A 14681-nucleotide genomic window follows, 5' to 3' on the forward strand; every position below is an offset into this window, starting at 1 on the left:
AACAAACAAACAAACAAACAAACAGCAAAAACAGCAACGTAAAAGTAATTTGAGTAAAAAAGCAAATTGTTCAAGAAAAGAAAGTGAGAGCAGCATGATAAAACTCTCTTACTGACAGAATTAGTTACCTGTAGATTTTAACAGGTAAACATGATCAAAGTTTGGAGTTTGCATTAACAGTAAAGATCATCTGTGGCAAATAAGGGGCAGTGGAGGCTACTTAGCAAACTGTGAGAGAAAATACGTGTTAAACAGAGGCCTTTGTCAAATGGGAGCCTGCTTCAGAAAAAATGTCTCTAAATAAAAGCTGCAGCCATGACTCGAAAATTAACAGTAACAAAGTAATTTCTTCTGGAATTAACCAAGTAGTTTGAGTTGCCTAAATACAACCAAACATCACACACTTCTCTTCTTATACTGATTAAAAAACTTCATCCAGGCCGAACTACTCTATAAAATGTATTTGCTGTTGCTAATTCCCAGACGGATCACAGTGAGAATTTTTTTGAGGGCTACTTCTGCGTTACCTCACAATATATTTTGTGTTACTTTGCAATATTTATCATTACCTTGCATTATTTTGCTTTACTTCAGAATATATTTTGCCTTAGTGGCAGTATGTTTTGCGTTTCCTCACAATATTTTAAGCTCTGTTCACAAAATACATTTTGCGTTCTCTCTTGCTACTTTTCTTCTTCCATTCTTTCTTAACTATTCGTCTCATTTCTGCTCAGCTGCTCCCAGTGCAAGGCCCCAGTATGGCTCAGCTCACTGAGCTGTGCTTCCAACTGGGCATTAGGTCTGCTAAACTAGAATTACCACCTCGCAGTGTCTGCCTCCGTCATTCAGGCTAGTTTCAGATCCAGGATTTAGTGATGTTTTTTTGTGAAATTTTGCATCATAGTTGCTGTGTGAAGTCATGAGTTATGGCTAAAAAGTGTGAGCTCACAGTGACCTTGACCTTTGACCTCCAAAATCTAATCAGTTTGTCCTTGAGTCCAAGTGAAAGAAGAAATTCCCTCAAGGTGTTACTGAGGAGTCACGTTCACGAGAATGGGACGGACGTACCGACGACCTGAAAACAGGTCTCCAGCTCTGACTGTCTCTGGCTCTGACTGTCACCATCTCTGACTGTCTCTGGCTCTGACTGTCTCCGGCTCACACTGTCTCTGGCTCAAAAGGCACATAAAATTCTCGCAGTGATCCTTCGGGGATCTGTACAAATTAGTGGTAAGTGGATTTTTTGAAGAGGACAGGGATGATGATGTTTTCTGCCTTGATAAAAGATAATGGCAGCGGTTCTCTGGTGGTGGTGTCGAGGAGTTCAAGTATTAGATCACCTCAGAATCCTGGCTCCCCACCACAAAGTTGATCAAACTTTCAAGTATTTCAAGTTATTGAGTATTCAGAGTTGGGGTTATTCACCTTTCAGACTACAAGAGACCACCAACCAGCCAAGTATCAGGAAACATGATCACAATCTCTCCTTCCTCAGTGTTCCTGACATTAGAGTTAAATTGTATCATAATTAATGTATGAATTTGTGAGTTATGGCCAAAAACTGCATTTTGTGAGGTCAGTGAGACTTTGACCTTTGACATCAAATTCTAATCAGTTCATGTTTGAGTCCTGGTGAAAGTCTGTGTGAGATTTGAAGTTCTTTGTGTGCTGTTTTATGGGAACGCCTGCAGGATGACCTGTGCGCCCACTTGTTGGTGTTCATGTCATGAGCACATTGTAACACTCAGCTGTTCAGTCCCCCCGGAGGTCACATGCCTGCTGCTCACCTTTGACGGTGATCTGCGCCGTGGTCTCGATCATGCCCAGGGAGGATATGGCCACACAGGTGTAGTTGGCAGACTGGCGGATGTTGGTCAGCTCCAGGACATTGCGGCCAACAGGCATCTCCTCCTCCCGGGTCAGCTCCACCTCGCCGGCCATCCACTTGACGTAAGGCATGGGAGCGCCAACCGCCACACAGGTCAGGTTGACACTGCCGCCGGGCATCACCTCATGATTGGTGGGGGGGATGGAGAAACGGGGAGGCACACGACGAACTGCAGGGGTAAAGAGAGGTTGTGTGAGAGGAGAAGGGGAGGGGTGGGGGAGTTGGGCTTGGGGGTGTCACTGGACCACAGAGCTGACTCCATGTTTGACCGGCCTGGCTTGTACTGTACCGCAGTGTGTGGACGGAGGAGCCTGAGTATCACTGTCCCATCACGCTCTGTGTGAGACTTGTCATGGAGGGTGGGGATGTTTTCTCACCTCATTTACAGGCAGGTTTTCATAGACCTGGTTTAGAGCTGGTTGAGCTCTGTGTGTTAATGTTAGTCTCAGTCCATGTCTATGGAAATCTATCGGTCTCAGTGGGTGAGTTTATTTATGATTTCATCATATTTCTATTTATTTGCATTGATTTTAACAGTTATCAGTGAACATGTCCACTTGTCATTGTGTCATTAAGTTACTGTTGCAGCACAGACCTTTTAATCAATCTACATTTGCATGCAAAGATCACTGTCATGGTAACTGAACGTCTGCAAGTCTCAAGTCTCTGCAGCTTGATTTTGATAATGAGCAGCAGTGAATAGAAAACAATGGCTGCCAGGAGTAGTGAGTGGTAGTAAAATCATCACAAATCAGAGAAAGTAAAACACTGACCGTTCTTCAGATCAGAGGCTTTTCTGGAGCATCTGATTTCCTGAGGCTGCTTTTTATATGGTTAACATCGGTTCTGCTGTAGGTAGGCTTTGCTTGTTTCCCTCCACAACACGAGACAAATATTTCTATGTGTGTTTATATGATCAGGTTGTACTGTACCCACAGTAACTGTGTTTCTGTTCGGTCATTCACTGTGACAGACAGGCAATGAGTTTGTTTTTCAGCTTGTGACATGTTCACTACCAACAATCCCACGACCACTTCTATGTGGGCTCAATGTGGCGTCTCTGCAGCCGCTGCAGCTCTGAGGTGTGGCTGTAGTTTTGAGGCTACATGTGTCAGCTCTGTTATAATCAGTGACCAGGTGTGGCCGCTGGATCATCTCAAACCCTCTCCATTCTTCACTAACTTCTACTTCCATCACTCTGAGTTCAACACCATGACGACAGGGGGGAGACTGTGTGAAAGTTGTGACATCTCTATGATTCATTGTTTCTCTCTGTGACAGCAGGCTTTATGTCCCGCCTTCAAGTGTCGCCATTCAGAGCAGACACAAACACTGTCAGGACAACTGAACTCCTCTGTGTCACAGCTGAACACTGCAGGAAGTCTTTACTTCAGTCTGGGACCAAGCGATTAGTTTGTCCCCTCAGAGCCCTATCGTGTCGATATATCATGACCTGATGTTATGGCAGCTCTGTGATTGGATCTAACAGTTAAATTAGGCTGCGCTATGTTGACATGGAAATGAGGTAAATTGAGAACCTGTGTCTGAGGGATGTAGCTTTATGTCTCTGGAGAATCTGGGGTTTCCTGCTGTGGATTAAAATACACCAGGGGCCTGATGTATAATGATGTGTGCACACAAAAACCAAGTGTTTGCCATGTTCCAGACATGAACTGGTATTTATGAACACAGAATGTGAGACTGTGATCACCTCATCACTCTTTAGACCATGTGTACATATGGTTTTGTAGAGTGAGACAACTTAAAGATACAGTGAAGTGAAAATGAGAAATAATTCATAAACAGAAACAATTGTGTTTGTGTTCAATGTTTCCGTTAGCATTGTTTTTATTTTATTATATCCTCATTTTTTATTGTGAGTCATTCTGTGAACTGTTTCCAGACCATTTGAATATTCACTGATCACAGTTTGAGCCTGTCTGGAGCCTGATGAAGACTCAGGTCCTGACAGATGAAGGTCAGAGTCAAACAGGACTTTACAGTTGGAGTTATTAAAGTTCACTGATCAGCTCCTGTTTGTGATCCACCAACAATCAGTGAAGTTGTGTTGGTTTTTTGTGTGCCTGATAACTTGGTACAGACAGTGTTGTTGTCTGCAGACTGACAGATGAAGGAGAGTCTTCATCCATTTATGGTTAATTGTGGGAGTAGAAATGAGGCTCATGCACTCGCATCCAATTTCTCAATGAGTGAGATTAATAAAACAGAATCTTGTATACACACGTCTTTACAGTTCTGGCCAACGCATGCATCTGCATGTTTCTTCTTTTGTGCATACACATAGTTTTAGTCATAAATCTACACAGAGTTTGAGCCCCTGGAGTGGACCATGCCGCTAATCAGGAGCATCTCCATCACATCCTGACGCTGAGGCACCAACAGTGCTGGAGAGAAGCCTGGAGGATTCTCCCCTGTTGCTCTCTCTCTTCCTTAAAAACCTCCCCTTATCGCTGGGATGGACTTCCTCTGTACACTACATCTGAGTCAGTGCAACAGTACTGTGTGAGTATGAAATATGCAGATGGCTGTGTTGCAGAAGTGAAGTCCTCACTCTTGCACAATACTGTCAAGAAAATCTGACTCATGAAGTGTAAAGTAAGCTCTGGGCTGGAGTGTGGGTGAGAGGATCTCACACTGTGGCTCAGAGGCTCTTCTGGGGTTTTTGTCTTGGTTTAACTAAAGAAGAGCAAAGTTACACATTCTACCACTCTGCCTCAGTGTAGACAAGCCTGATGTAATGTGAGAGGTGATGATCCTGGAGTTGACTGACACGTGCATGCGTGAGGAGAGAGTGTGTCTTTTTGGCTGCGGCTCACACAACAACATCACTGTCTGCTGGCATGGGGAGCGGCAGGCTCTGAGATACAGATGGCTGGCATTAAGAAAGATTCCTATGGAGGCTGGAGAACATGGTGTGGAGCAGGAGGGGGAGGAGAGAAGAGTTGGAGTGGGAGGAGGAAGATGGAGGGGCAAACTTCCAGGCCAGCCGGAGTCTCAGGGGAAATATTTTTCACCTTGGCTGGTCGTGTGTTTGATATTGGAGAGCACCCATATTGAGGCTTAAAGGTAAAGGTACAATAGCAAAAATATTTATTTTCAGATCAGTACCATTATTGATCAATGAGAGAGACTCAGTCTTACTTCATGCTGAGTTCTGACTTTAAAACTTGGAAAACAGCCCAGCTCTTCCCTAGAAGTTAGTCCATGTACATCAAGGATGAAAACAGAGACAAGATCAACAACAGGCCTCCTACTTTTTGTGCTTTACTATATTATTTATTCATTTATCATTGTTTTTGTCATAATTTAACTCTTTTACTGCTACTGACTTTTATGAATGCAGCTTAAAATAGGTCCAGTGACTGGCTGGACAATCAGACAGGTTGTAAATAAAAGTTTTCTTTTATTTAAAATAATGTGAGAGTTGAATTGAACTCAGTTTGCTGATGATGATGCTGACCACAGAAACACAGTGGGCCGCACAGCCTGCTCCACTGGGCTAATCACTGGAACAAAATGTTGAGTTTGGCGTCTGCATTAATACGTCACAATAGACGATAGAAAACCAATGAGCATCTTCAAGTGATAGTTCAGGTTATTGGATGTGGGGTTGTGTGAGGTAGTTACAGTGTGTCACCTGCAGTAGAGTCAGATCGGTGCCCCACCAGTTTAGAGAAGCAGCACAGAAGTTGAGTGATGTGGACAGGGCTGTCCACAAAATCCTGTTGCAGCCACGTTTAGTTTTGAATATTTACAGCTTTGTGTCATTTAAGCTTTGCATATCTGTACAGTGTTTGCTTTAAATTAGCAAGAATCCTCCACCAGAGACAACACGACTGTGTAGCATATAATGTGTCTGTGATGTTTTTAATAAGAAAATCACAGGTGGTCAAACTGGGGATCTGAACAAGCAAATACCATTAGATGCTAGATACTGTATATCTAGGTATCTGGGCAAGAGTGCAGCTTGGCTATTAACATTATGAGCGGCACGGAGTGAAGTTGAGCTGATTTGATATCTGTTAAAGCTCAACTGCCTGTTCATATCCAGTCTGTGTCAGGTCTTCGCTCAGGTTAAAATAATGGCGCTCCCTGCTGCCTCTACAGGTTGTCCTTCCCACCCAGAAGGTGAGCAACAACCAGATGTGTTTTAATCCAGTCTCACTTAGAGAGTAAATTCTTTCTAAATGTGGCGTTTTAAACTGAGAAGCTGATTCCAAATCAACAGATTTCCTCCAGTCTACTCAAATACTCTAATACTGCCATCTAGTGGGCTTACACCACATTAACTAAATATGTCAAGTTTACGTTGAATACAAAGTTACATTTTTCAAAGAGCCACTGTTGGATTTTGATGTCAACCTGATTTTCATTTCCATCCAACATTTAACACCTGTCGTTGGAGTCATTACAGTCGTCAGAGTCCAACGTCTTCCCAGCGTTACACTGACGTCCAGAGGCTGCTGGGCCTCCCGATCAGCCTCTCCATGTCTGTGATGGATGTTCAGATCAGACAGGTCCAGGCTGCAACCTCGAGGTTTGTTTATAACATCTGATCACCTGACTGCTTGTGTTTGTTGCACCATCTGACTGATTTTTGACATTGTGGTGTTCTCAAATCTTCCATCTGATCTTTAGCTGGTGAAGTTTTAAACATGATATTCCATCTAAACATTAAGTACAGCTGAGACTTGTGCGAAAGTGTCTGGACAAACTATTGTTTTGTGATGGTGCGACATGAAAATGTAGGGGTTCTACAAAATTAAAACAATTCACACTGAGGAGAACAAATATGTCTGCACGAGATTTCAAACCACTCACAGTCTATTGAGATACTTCTGACTGACCAATTGACCATCCAGCTGCCACTCCTGGAGCCACTAGTGTGGTGAAAAGCTGTGTGTATTTACTCTAGTATCAGCAATAATTAGTCAATAGTTATATCATTTTAATGCATTAGTACACGATGCACTGTCTGCCCCCTCACCAATGTCCTTAGATGGCCTGATAGTGTCCAGAATGAATCCCAACTATAATGTAAATATGATATAAAGATGGGTTCTAGCTATCATTGTGCAACAGTCAGTGAGTCTTATTCAGCATAAATCCAGCCGTCTGTGGTCCAATGTCTAAAATTAATGTAGTTATGGTGATGACTTTGACCTGGACAGACGGGATCACTGTAAAGGGTTTCCACTGTATTCTCATTACATGAATATCCCTCCATGTTGGTTATTAGGCTTCATGTCAGAGATAAGTAACGCAGCTCATACATCCTCTAGCTGCTCCTGAGGGATCCTGAGGGATTCCCGAGCCAGATGGGATGTGTGATCACTGCGGCATGTTCTGTGTCTACACTATGCCGGGGCGTCCTTCCTGGAAAATCTCCAGAGGGAGACTCATTGTTTCAGTCACTACCCAAAGCGTGTGATAGTTTACTGATAGTTTAAGTATGGGTTGAATTGCAGATCAAAAGCTTGGCTCTCAGACTCAGGTCATTCTTCAGTCTGGTGCAACGCTTACATACGTGTTCATGTTGCACCAATCCACCTGTTGATCTCATATCCGTCTTACCCACACTCCCTGATGACTGAACTCCTTCACTTGGGGTAGTGACTCAAACCCAAAGGAGTGGTAAAACTACCAAGGTCATAAAGTTATTTAAACCTTCACCACCACACTGATCCCAAAGCACTGAGACATTTGCTGATCAGTCAGTGCAGGGAAACCTAAATGGGTTTCTGTTCTCCCACTGTGACCTTTTAGGAGCTCCTGACATCATCACTGTTCTCAGGTGGTGTCATTTTCTTTGTGAATGTAATACCTTCAGGTAACTCTGTTTGCATGTTCATACAGTTCATGTCTACAGTCTGATCCCAGATGATATCAGTGTGCTGTCCAGCACTGAGGGAATCATCATATTCTGAAATTAGCCAATCAGAGACCATGAAGTTACCTGAGGACATGGACGGTGGTCGTGATGCCATGACAACAGCTTATTGAGTCAGAGGTTCAGAGTGATGCTATCTTATTATCACTGCTGTTGATTACTGACACCAGAGTGAGACTGAATTTGTCATTTAGTCACCATAATGACATTTAGGAGTAAGAGATGCATATTAGTAGCAGCTGACAGAATGCAGACAAACTCATATCTTTACTGACATGCCAGAGAAAGGGGACAAAAGAGGGTGGGGGAGGGAATGAGGGGTGAGTGAGGAGGATGTGGGGGAGCAAAGTCTGAAGAAATAAAAAGCTGGAGCTGTAGGAGAAGCTTCGATGGCTGGGGAAGCAAATATCTGTCTGCACTGTCAGGTCATGCAGCAGTGCAGGTGGACATGAGGCAGCATGCTTACTGCAGGATTCACAGACACACATTAAACAGATGCAACTGAAAAATTCTGCGAATGGCATCTCACATATAAGTAGCTTTTTTCTTCAGCTGGACTGACATTCTCAGCTTCAAGGCTTATTTCATTTATGCTTCATTAAGCCCTGAAGGTCCCACTGAGATACAAGATCTGTTCTTCCAGCAAGTCCTGGTCCAGACAGCAGCAGACAAGTCTAATGTGTCATTTTTCTTTAAATCCATATTAAAGTCAGAATTTTCCACTTGGCAATGCAGGTTAAAATGTTACACAGCCTGTGTGGATTCTAGCTGAACAGCTTCTAAAACCCACAGAGATACAAACAGTACAAGCCTGGAGGTTTTTTCAATATTTCCTTCAAATTTGTACCACTTTTGTTAAATTGTAAGAGACAGTGCACAGCAATCCTCCTTTTCCTAGACCTCTGTGTCCATCCATCTCAGCTCTACCTGCACAGCTCGATACAATACAGTGCAGCAAAATGACAACGTGTGTTTCAGCGAAACTGATCTGCAGACATCCACACAATATTTTCAGCTGCTACAGGAAGTGTGGTAGCTGCACTTTGGAGCAGTTAACTGACTGTAATATTTTTCAAGATAAAATAAGATGTGATGATATAAGAGTTATTTCTGTTAACCTGTGCTGCTGCGCTCACATTCATACCTGTGGTCATTTCTCTATTCTGAATGGAGCTACCCACAATGCAACTTGACTGCCAACAGTTTGATTGGAGATACTGCTGTGTTGTGGCTAACATAGCCTGGAGCCTCTAGACACACTAAGGGTCTATACTTTTTTAACAGGCAGTGGTTTCCACCCTACAGCTGTGAACAGTTCACTCTAATTGATAATATGACCATCACATAAAACAGTGAATGCTGGTGAATTTCACTGACAGCCCACCACTCAGAACCTCCGTGGATCTCAGCCAAACCCTCTGCAGGACAGAGAACAAACATGTTTAAGTCTTTTGGGTGACTTCAGGCTTTCAGCAATGTTAAGCAAATATTCAGAGTGTATGATGCTACTCTACACTGACATCAGAAAAACATATCATCTCATCCCTGCAATCTTCCTCATTCAGCTCTTCATTCAAGTCCAACTTGAATGCAGCATAATTTGTGTCTACAGATTTATAAGAGACCTGTTCATGTTCTGAAATAATGTTTGGACCACCCAGGACCAATCCTCCTGTTACTGCTTTCAAACTGAGACACAGTTAACATTTAGGCAGTCACTGCATTCAAAGTAAGTGGAAAGAGAGTAAGTGGAGTAAGATGATGCAACTTCACCCTTAACTTCCTTTTAGACTTGGTCAATTTAAATGAAATAATTACCCAACATAATCCACTGTTTCATCAAATAAGTCAAACCACTAATTATAATGGCTCCGTCACCATCATGCAGACAGGAGACTTTTTTTTTCACTTCCTGTCAGACAGAGAGGCGAGTTTAAGAAGGTGAAGAGCTTGTGGTGCAGCAAAGCATGAAGTTCCTTTGAATAGCAACTCAGTGTGTACAGAAGGAGTGTGAATAAATCTGTGCTGCTGCACATAACATCCAGACAGCTACACGCTGTCCAAAGCATCAGTCAAAATGCAAATGACAAATATGATGAGAAAGGCATTAAGCTGATGGAGTCTTAGATTCAAAGTTCAACCTGAAACATGTCAAGGATCAGATCCTCACTGTTGCAGAGCCAACCTCTCTGGTGAAGTCCATGCACTGAGCAACACATCACTTCTGTTCTGTTCATTGATGGATCAATATCATTGCACACTTACCTCTTCAGCCAGTATGAGGTGCTTTATATAAAAGGACACCACAGGCAGGACTCACTGTCTTAACTGCACAGTTTTCATCTTTCTACTGAGTTTTGATTCATCACTGGACAACCAGAGTGACTGGAGAGTCTCAGTTAGTAGGAGTTTAGGACCATCACACACTTTTAGACAAGTCATGCCTGGGACAGCATACGTTTCTACTGTTAGTCTGCTGGGTTGTGTTGCCTTTATGGTTGAAATGCAATGTGATATTTGGTTGTACTTCTGCAGCTACAGTTTTCCATGTTCGTACTGTTTTAGAAATAACACTCGAATCTTTTGTCTTTCTTTAAATTTGACGGAATTTCAGTTATCTTTTACAAAAAATACATTTTGCACTGAAAAGTGCTTCATCAAAAGTAAATGAAACCACTGATTCTCTTTTACAGTCTTCTTTGGTATTTTACTTTCATGGCTTCTCTAGTTTTCCAGTGTGCCATTGCTGCAGCTGCTACAATCAACCAATCCACTTTATCAGGTGTTACCAAGAAACGGCTTGTTGGTGCTGACATGAATCAAGCTAAGAATTGTTCTTGAAATTTGACATCATGGGTGAGTTGCCTTGTGCTCTTGCAGCTTCTGTCTATATGTTCTCTGGACCTCAGACATGAAGCCATGAAGAACAACAAATTACTGTTTCTGCAGAACAGAATATGATCAATAAGCTGCACCACAAGTCTGCAAATCCACATATCAAACGCAAATACTACAGCCTGGTCACAGTTCTTTCCAATACTGGTTCACTTGACTTCAATTTCTGAGCTCCTCTACATTCTCCTATTATTGATGCAGCAGTATGAGTCTCGGAAAAAGCTGTAAACACGTTTGAGGCTATTTGGTTCTCTTGAAGAGTCTTCTAGCAGACACAGATAAGAGGAGAGCATGGTGAAAGCAGTGTGAGCTCTCAGCCTGCTGCTCAGTGGAATGATGGTCAGACAGCAGATGAGAGCTGGGATGAGCCATGCCTTTGAATTAGCCAAGACAGTAACATCATGATCAGCATGCTGGAGAGGACATCATGGACTGATACAGTTGCAAAATTTTGTGAAGTGAGCACAAACTCTGTACTTAGATTATGTTCCTTCGCTAAGAAAGATGTGTGACACCTCATCATTTCTTTGTCACATGTAAAGAAGAGCCAGAGGTTTTGTCTGGGCAAGTAACAAAGCTTTCATCAAAATGAGGTTGAGTTAAAGATAAAGTCTGAATGTTTTATTGTTGCTATAGTTACTGAATTCATCCAGAACAGAGCCGGAATCTGAATGCGTGTTTTTTCAAACACTGATGATCCACCACCCAGTTTCATGCCCATTCACTGTCAGTGGGCTTCGCATGAGGCCTTTCTTAAATCTAGACTGTTCTTATCTGTTCTCATATTCTAATGAATGAGTCTCAGGCCTGGATCATGCATCCCACATCCTGAATTTTATCAGAGAAACTCTGGGAGCTGACTTTTCATCAACCAGCAGTGACACAGGATCTTCAGCGTTTAGATATGGAACAGGTGGATTTGTTAAAATACTGCATACATGAACATTTACTGTGATGTTCTCAAGGATGTTGAGGAACCACAGAACAGCTGGTCCGTGTCTGTGGTCGTTCCAGTGAGAATAGTCTAATCTCAGCTGGTGACACGTGTCTCTGTCGTGTTTTAAACTTATAAATATTTTTTTGTGGATAAACTTTGGTCTCACAGTTGAAATCTAATATTTAGGTAAAACAAAGTTGAGGTTAATTTTCTTGATAGTGTCCTAATATTGTATACATGTACCTGGCCTGGTGTGGCTCTGTGAACACAGGGTTGGGGTTGATGTACACATCTGCTACATTCCAATAAAACTTCAAAAATATATATAAATGAAAACAAACACAGGCAGATGTTGTTTTACTGAGAATGTGGTGAATATCACAGTGATGATAACAGGTCCCTGGACACCTGAACTTCCCTCACAATGCAACATTTGGGGTTTGGTCACTCTTTAGTTTGCAAAAAGAAAAAGAGAAAAGAATTTCTATCCTACTATGCCATTTAAGTGTCACATCCTTTCCTGGTTCGGACATGTTTTTTGTGCAGAAAGCACATTCTTCTCTCATTTAAGACATGCTCATTTCACAAAATTTCAGAGGAGCAGGCTGCATAGACCAATATGTGATGAGGTGCATATACTGTAGCTGTGGGGAGGGGTGCAGTTGGGGGAGCAAAGGGGTTGCACTGTGTTGGGGTCCTGAGAGAGAGGCCGGGACGGGCCTGAGGCACCAAGCAAGATGCTGGCGCAGCACGGCTCCAGTCTGCCAGGCCTTGGTGTTAGGAGGGAAAAGAGTGAAAAAACCAACCTTCCCGTTGATCTGAGTGGTGAGATTTGGGTTGTGTTTTTGGATGGCGGGTTGCAATGATGATGGAGGGATTTAAGAAAAAAAATAAGAAGAAGAATCAAGAGGGACAAAATAAGGAGTGAGAGGAAGAAGACAAGGAAAAACAGAGAGAGTAAAACAGGCAAATATCTGCTTATCCATTGATGAGAAACAAACACACACACGCACCATACGGCACAAACAATGCAATGCAAACCCATCAAACACACAAAGCTGGAGATCGTGACAGACACAGTCTCACACATCGAGATCATCAGTGCTGATTGAACTCTGACTGTAAAACAACAGCAGCCACACACAGAAGCAGACAGACAGACACACAAAGACACACACACACTTTCGCCTCCCTGTCCCCAACGTTGCTTCAGTGTTTGAGCCCCTCACAGCCGACAACCAGGCGACATTAACAACACAAAGCAGACAGTGTCTCACCGACCCTGACATCAGTGAGCACATTAACATGGCCCCTGAAATCAGTGAGCACACTAACATGGCCCCTGACATCAGGGAGCACATTCACATGGCTCCTGACATCAGTGAGCACATTAACGTGTCCCCTGACAGGAGACCTTCCACCATGGGAATGTGAGGACCGCTTGTTTTCTATGGAGGGACACTTGCAAGCTGTTGGTCGTGACCTGGCAGTGACTACATTTAGACACAACCCAGTCAGACAGACTGTTTAAATACATCTGATCTACTCATATCTTCATCAAGTCTTAACTTTGCTATTAGACCAGTGTAATGAAAGTTAGATGGTCTCTAAAAACACGGACTGACTTATTTGAAGCCGTCCTACCATCAGTGACTCCTCCTGGCCACTGGTCTCAGCCTCACATCAATGGGGTATCATCTTCATTTACTCTTAGTCTGAAACTCCCTCTGGGTAGAAAGATACTTCCTGGTGGTCACATGTAGGCAGCATGTTGCCCTGGCAACAAACTTACTCATGAAGCCAGGATCAACACACATGTAATATTTCTGTGTGAATCAGTTTTGTGCAGACAGAGGACTGTGGATGATCCAGCCACTCCAGCTGAAACGAATCAGCCACAAAATTCAATCACAGTCTCTCTATTTACTTACTGTTTAGTTTTAAAGGGCTCATTTCTCTATTTGATTCCTCTGGTAGTACATACTACATGTTATCAAGGAGCCTTCTGTCAACCAAGTGAGTGTGTTCAAGTACTATTATGCAGCACTGCAGCCAGCTATCTACAGTGTGTACATTTGATGTCTTCACTGTTATCTCTTCGAAGCTGAGCAGCTTCAGGGAGCAGCTCTCTGATGTAAATGAACAACATTCTCAGACAAACTAGAACACACGTGTTCACATGTTCAGTCGGTGCAAACAAAGCAAAGCACATGAAACGATGAACAACAGCAGCCTTCATGTGTAGACAGACGGATAAGCACTGCAGAGATGAACAGAAACATATACACAGTGTGTATGTGACTGACACTGGGAGGAGGAGGAGGAGGGACTGTGGACTGAAAGGAAAACACATGAGAAACTAAAGAAGACACACACACACACGCACACACACACACACACATTCACACACACACACACAAAAAAACATAACATATGGCATGTTGTAGTGTTTGCTCTGAAGCCACACTGAGAGATGAAATATAAATATAAGCTACCAGCACACCTGGAAATGTTAAAGGGTAAAACAACACAGACAGGAAGCTTGGAGAGAGAAGCAGAAATAACAAATCACGTACTTCAGCATCACACTCTGTTGGCTACAGCTCTGCTATGTTTGATTTAGTGGAGGATACCTCTTGTAAAAAACATGAAAGATGTACAATGTTTATTTCTGATAACTGCAGTGCTTTCATTCACAGATTCTGTTTTTTTAGCTCTCAAAGGCAACTTTTATCTCAGGAGTGAGCACTCTGTTCCTGATAGAGCTTCTGTGGTGAGGACATAAAAACATACAGCTTGCTCATATCTCTCTCTCTCTCTCTCTCTCTCTCTCTCTCTCTCTCACACACACACACACACACACACAGGAGGAATCAGTTTGGATTAAAAAAAAAATCTTAGTACAACATAAAAATGTCTTTTATCATTTGACACTACTGGCTCCGTACTGGCTGTGAAGCATCACTACACTGTAAGAAATGGGGGACAAAACCCACAGTCCCTGTGTGTGTGTGTGTATATGTGTGTGTGTGCGTGCGTGCGTGCGTGTG

The 14681-nt window shown here is 42.8% G+C and overlaps 1 protein-coding gene across 7 annotated transcripts in view; it reads right to left on the reverse strand.

Annotated features, from left to right (window-relative positions):
- ptprfa (protein tyrosine phosphatase receptor type Fa) overlaps window positions 1–14681 on the reverse strand; it is a 278371-nt gene that overhangs the window by 112879 nt on the left and 150811 nt on the right. For all 7 annotated transcript variants that reach the window (XM_071486773.1, XM_071486772.1, XM_071486770.1 and 4 more), the window contains one exon: window positions 1788–2057. In XM_071486773.1, coding sequence (XP_071342874.1) covers window positions 1788–2057 — 270 coding nt within the window. The remainder of the gene's footprint in view (window positions 1–1787; window positions 2058–14681) is intronic.

The sequence above is a fragment of the Trachinotus anak genome, unplaced genomic scaffold, assembly GCF_046630095.1.
Source record: "Trachinotus anak isolate AG129_WGS33_773 ecotype Australia unplaced genomic scaffold, CSIRO_AGI_Tana_v1 ptg000010l, whole genome shotgun sequence".
Classification (NCBI taxonomy): domain Eukaryota; kingdom Metazoa; phylum Chordata; class Actinopteri; order Carangiformes; family Carangidae; genus Trachinotus; species Trachinotus anak.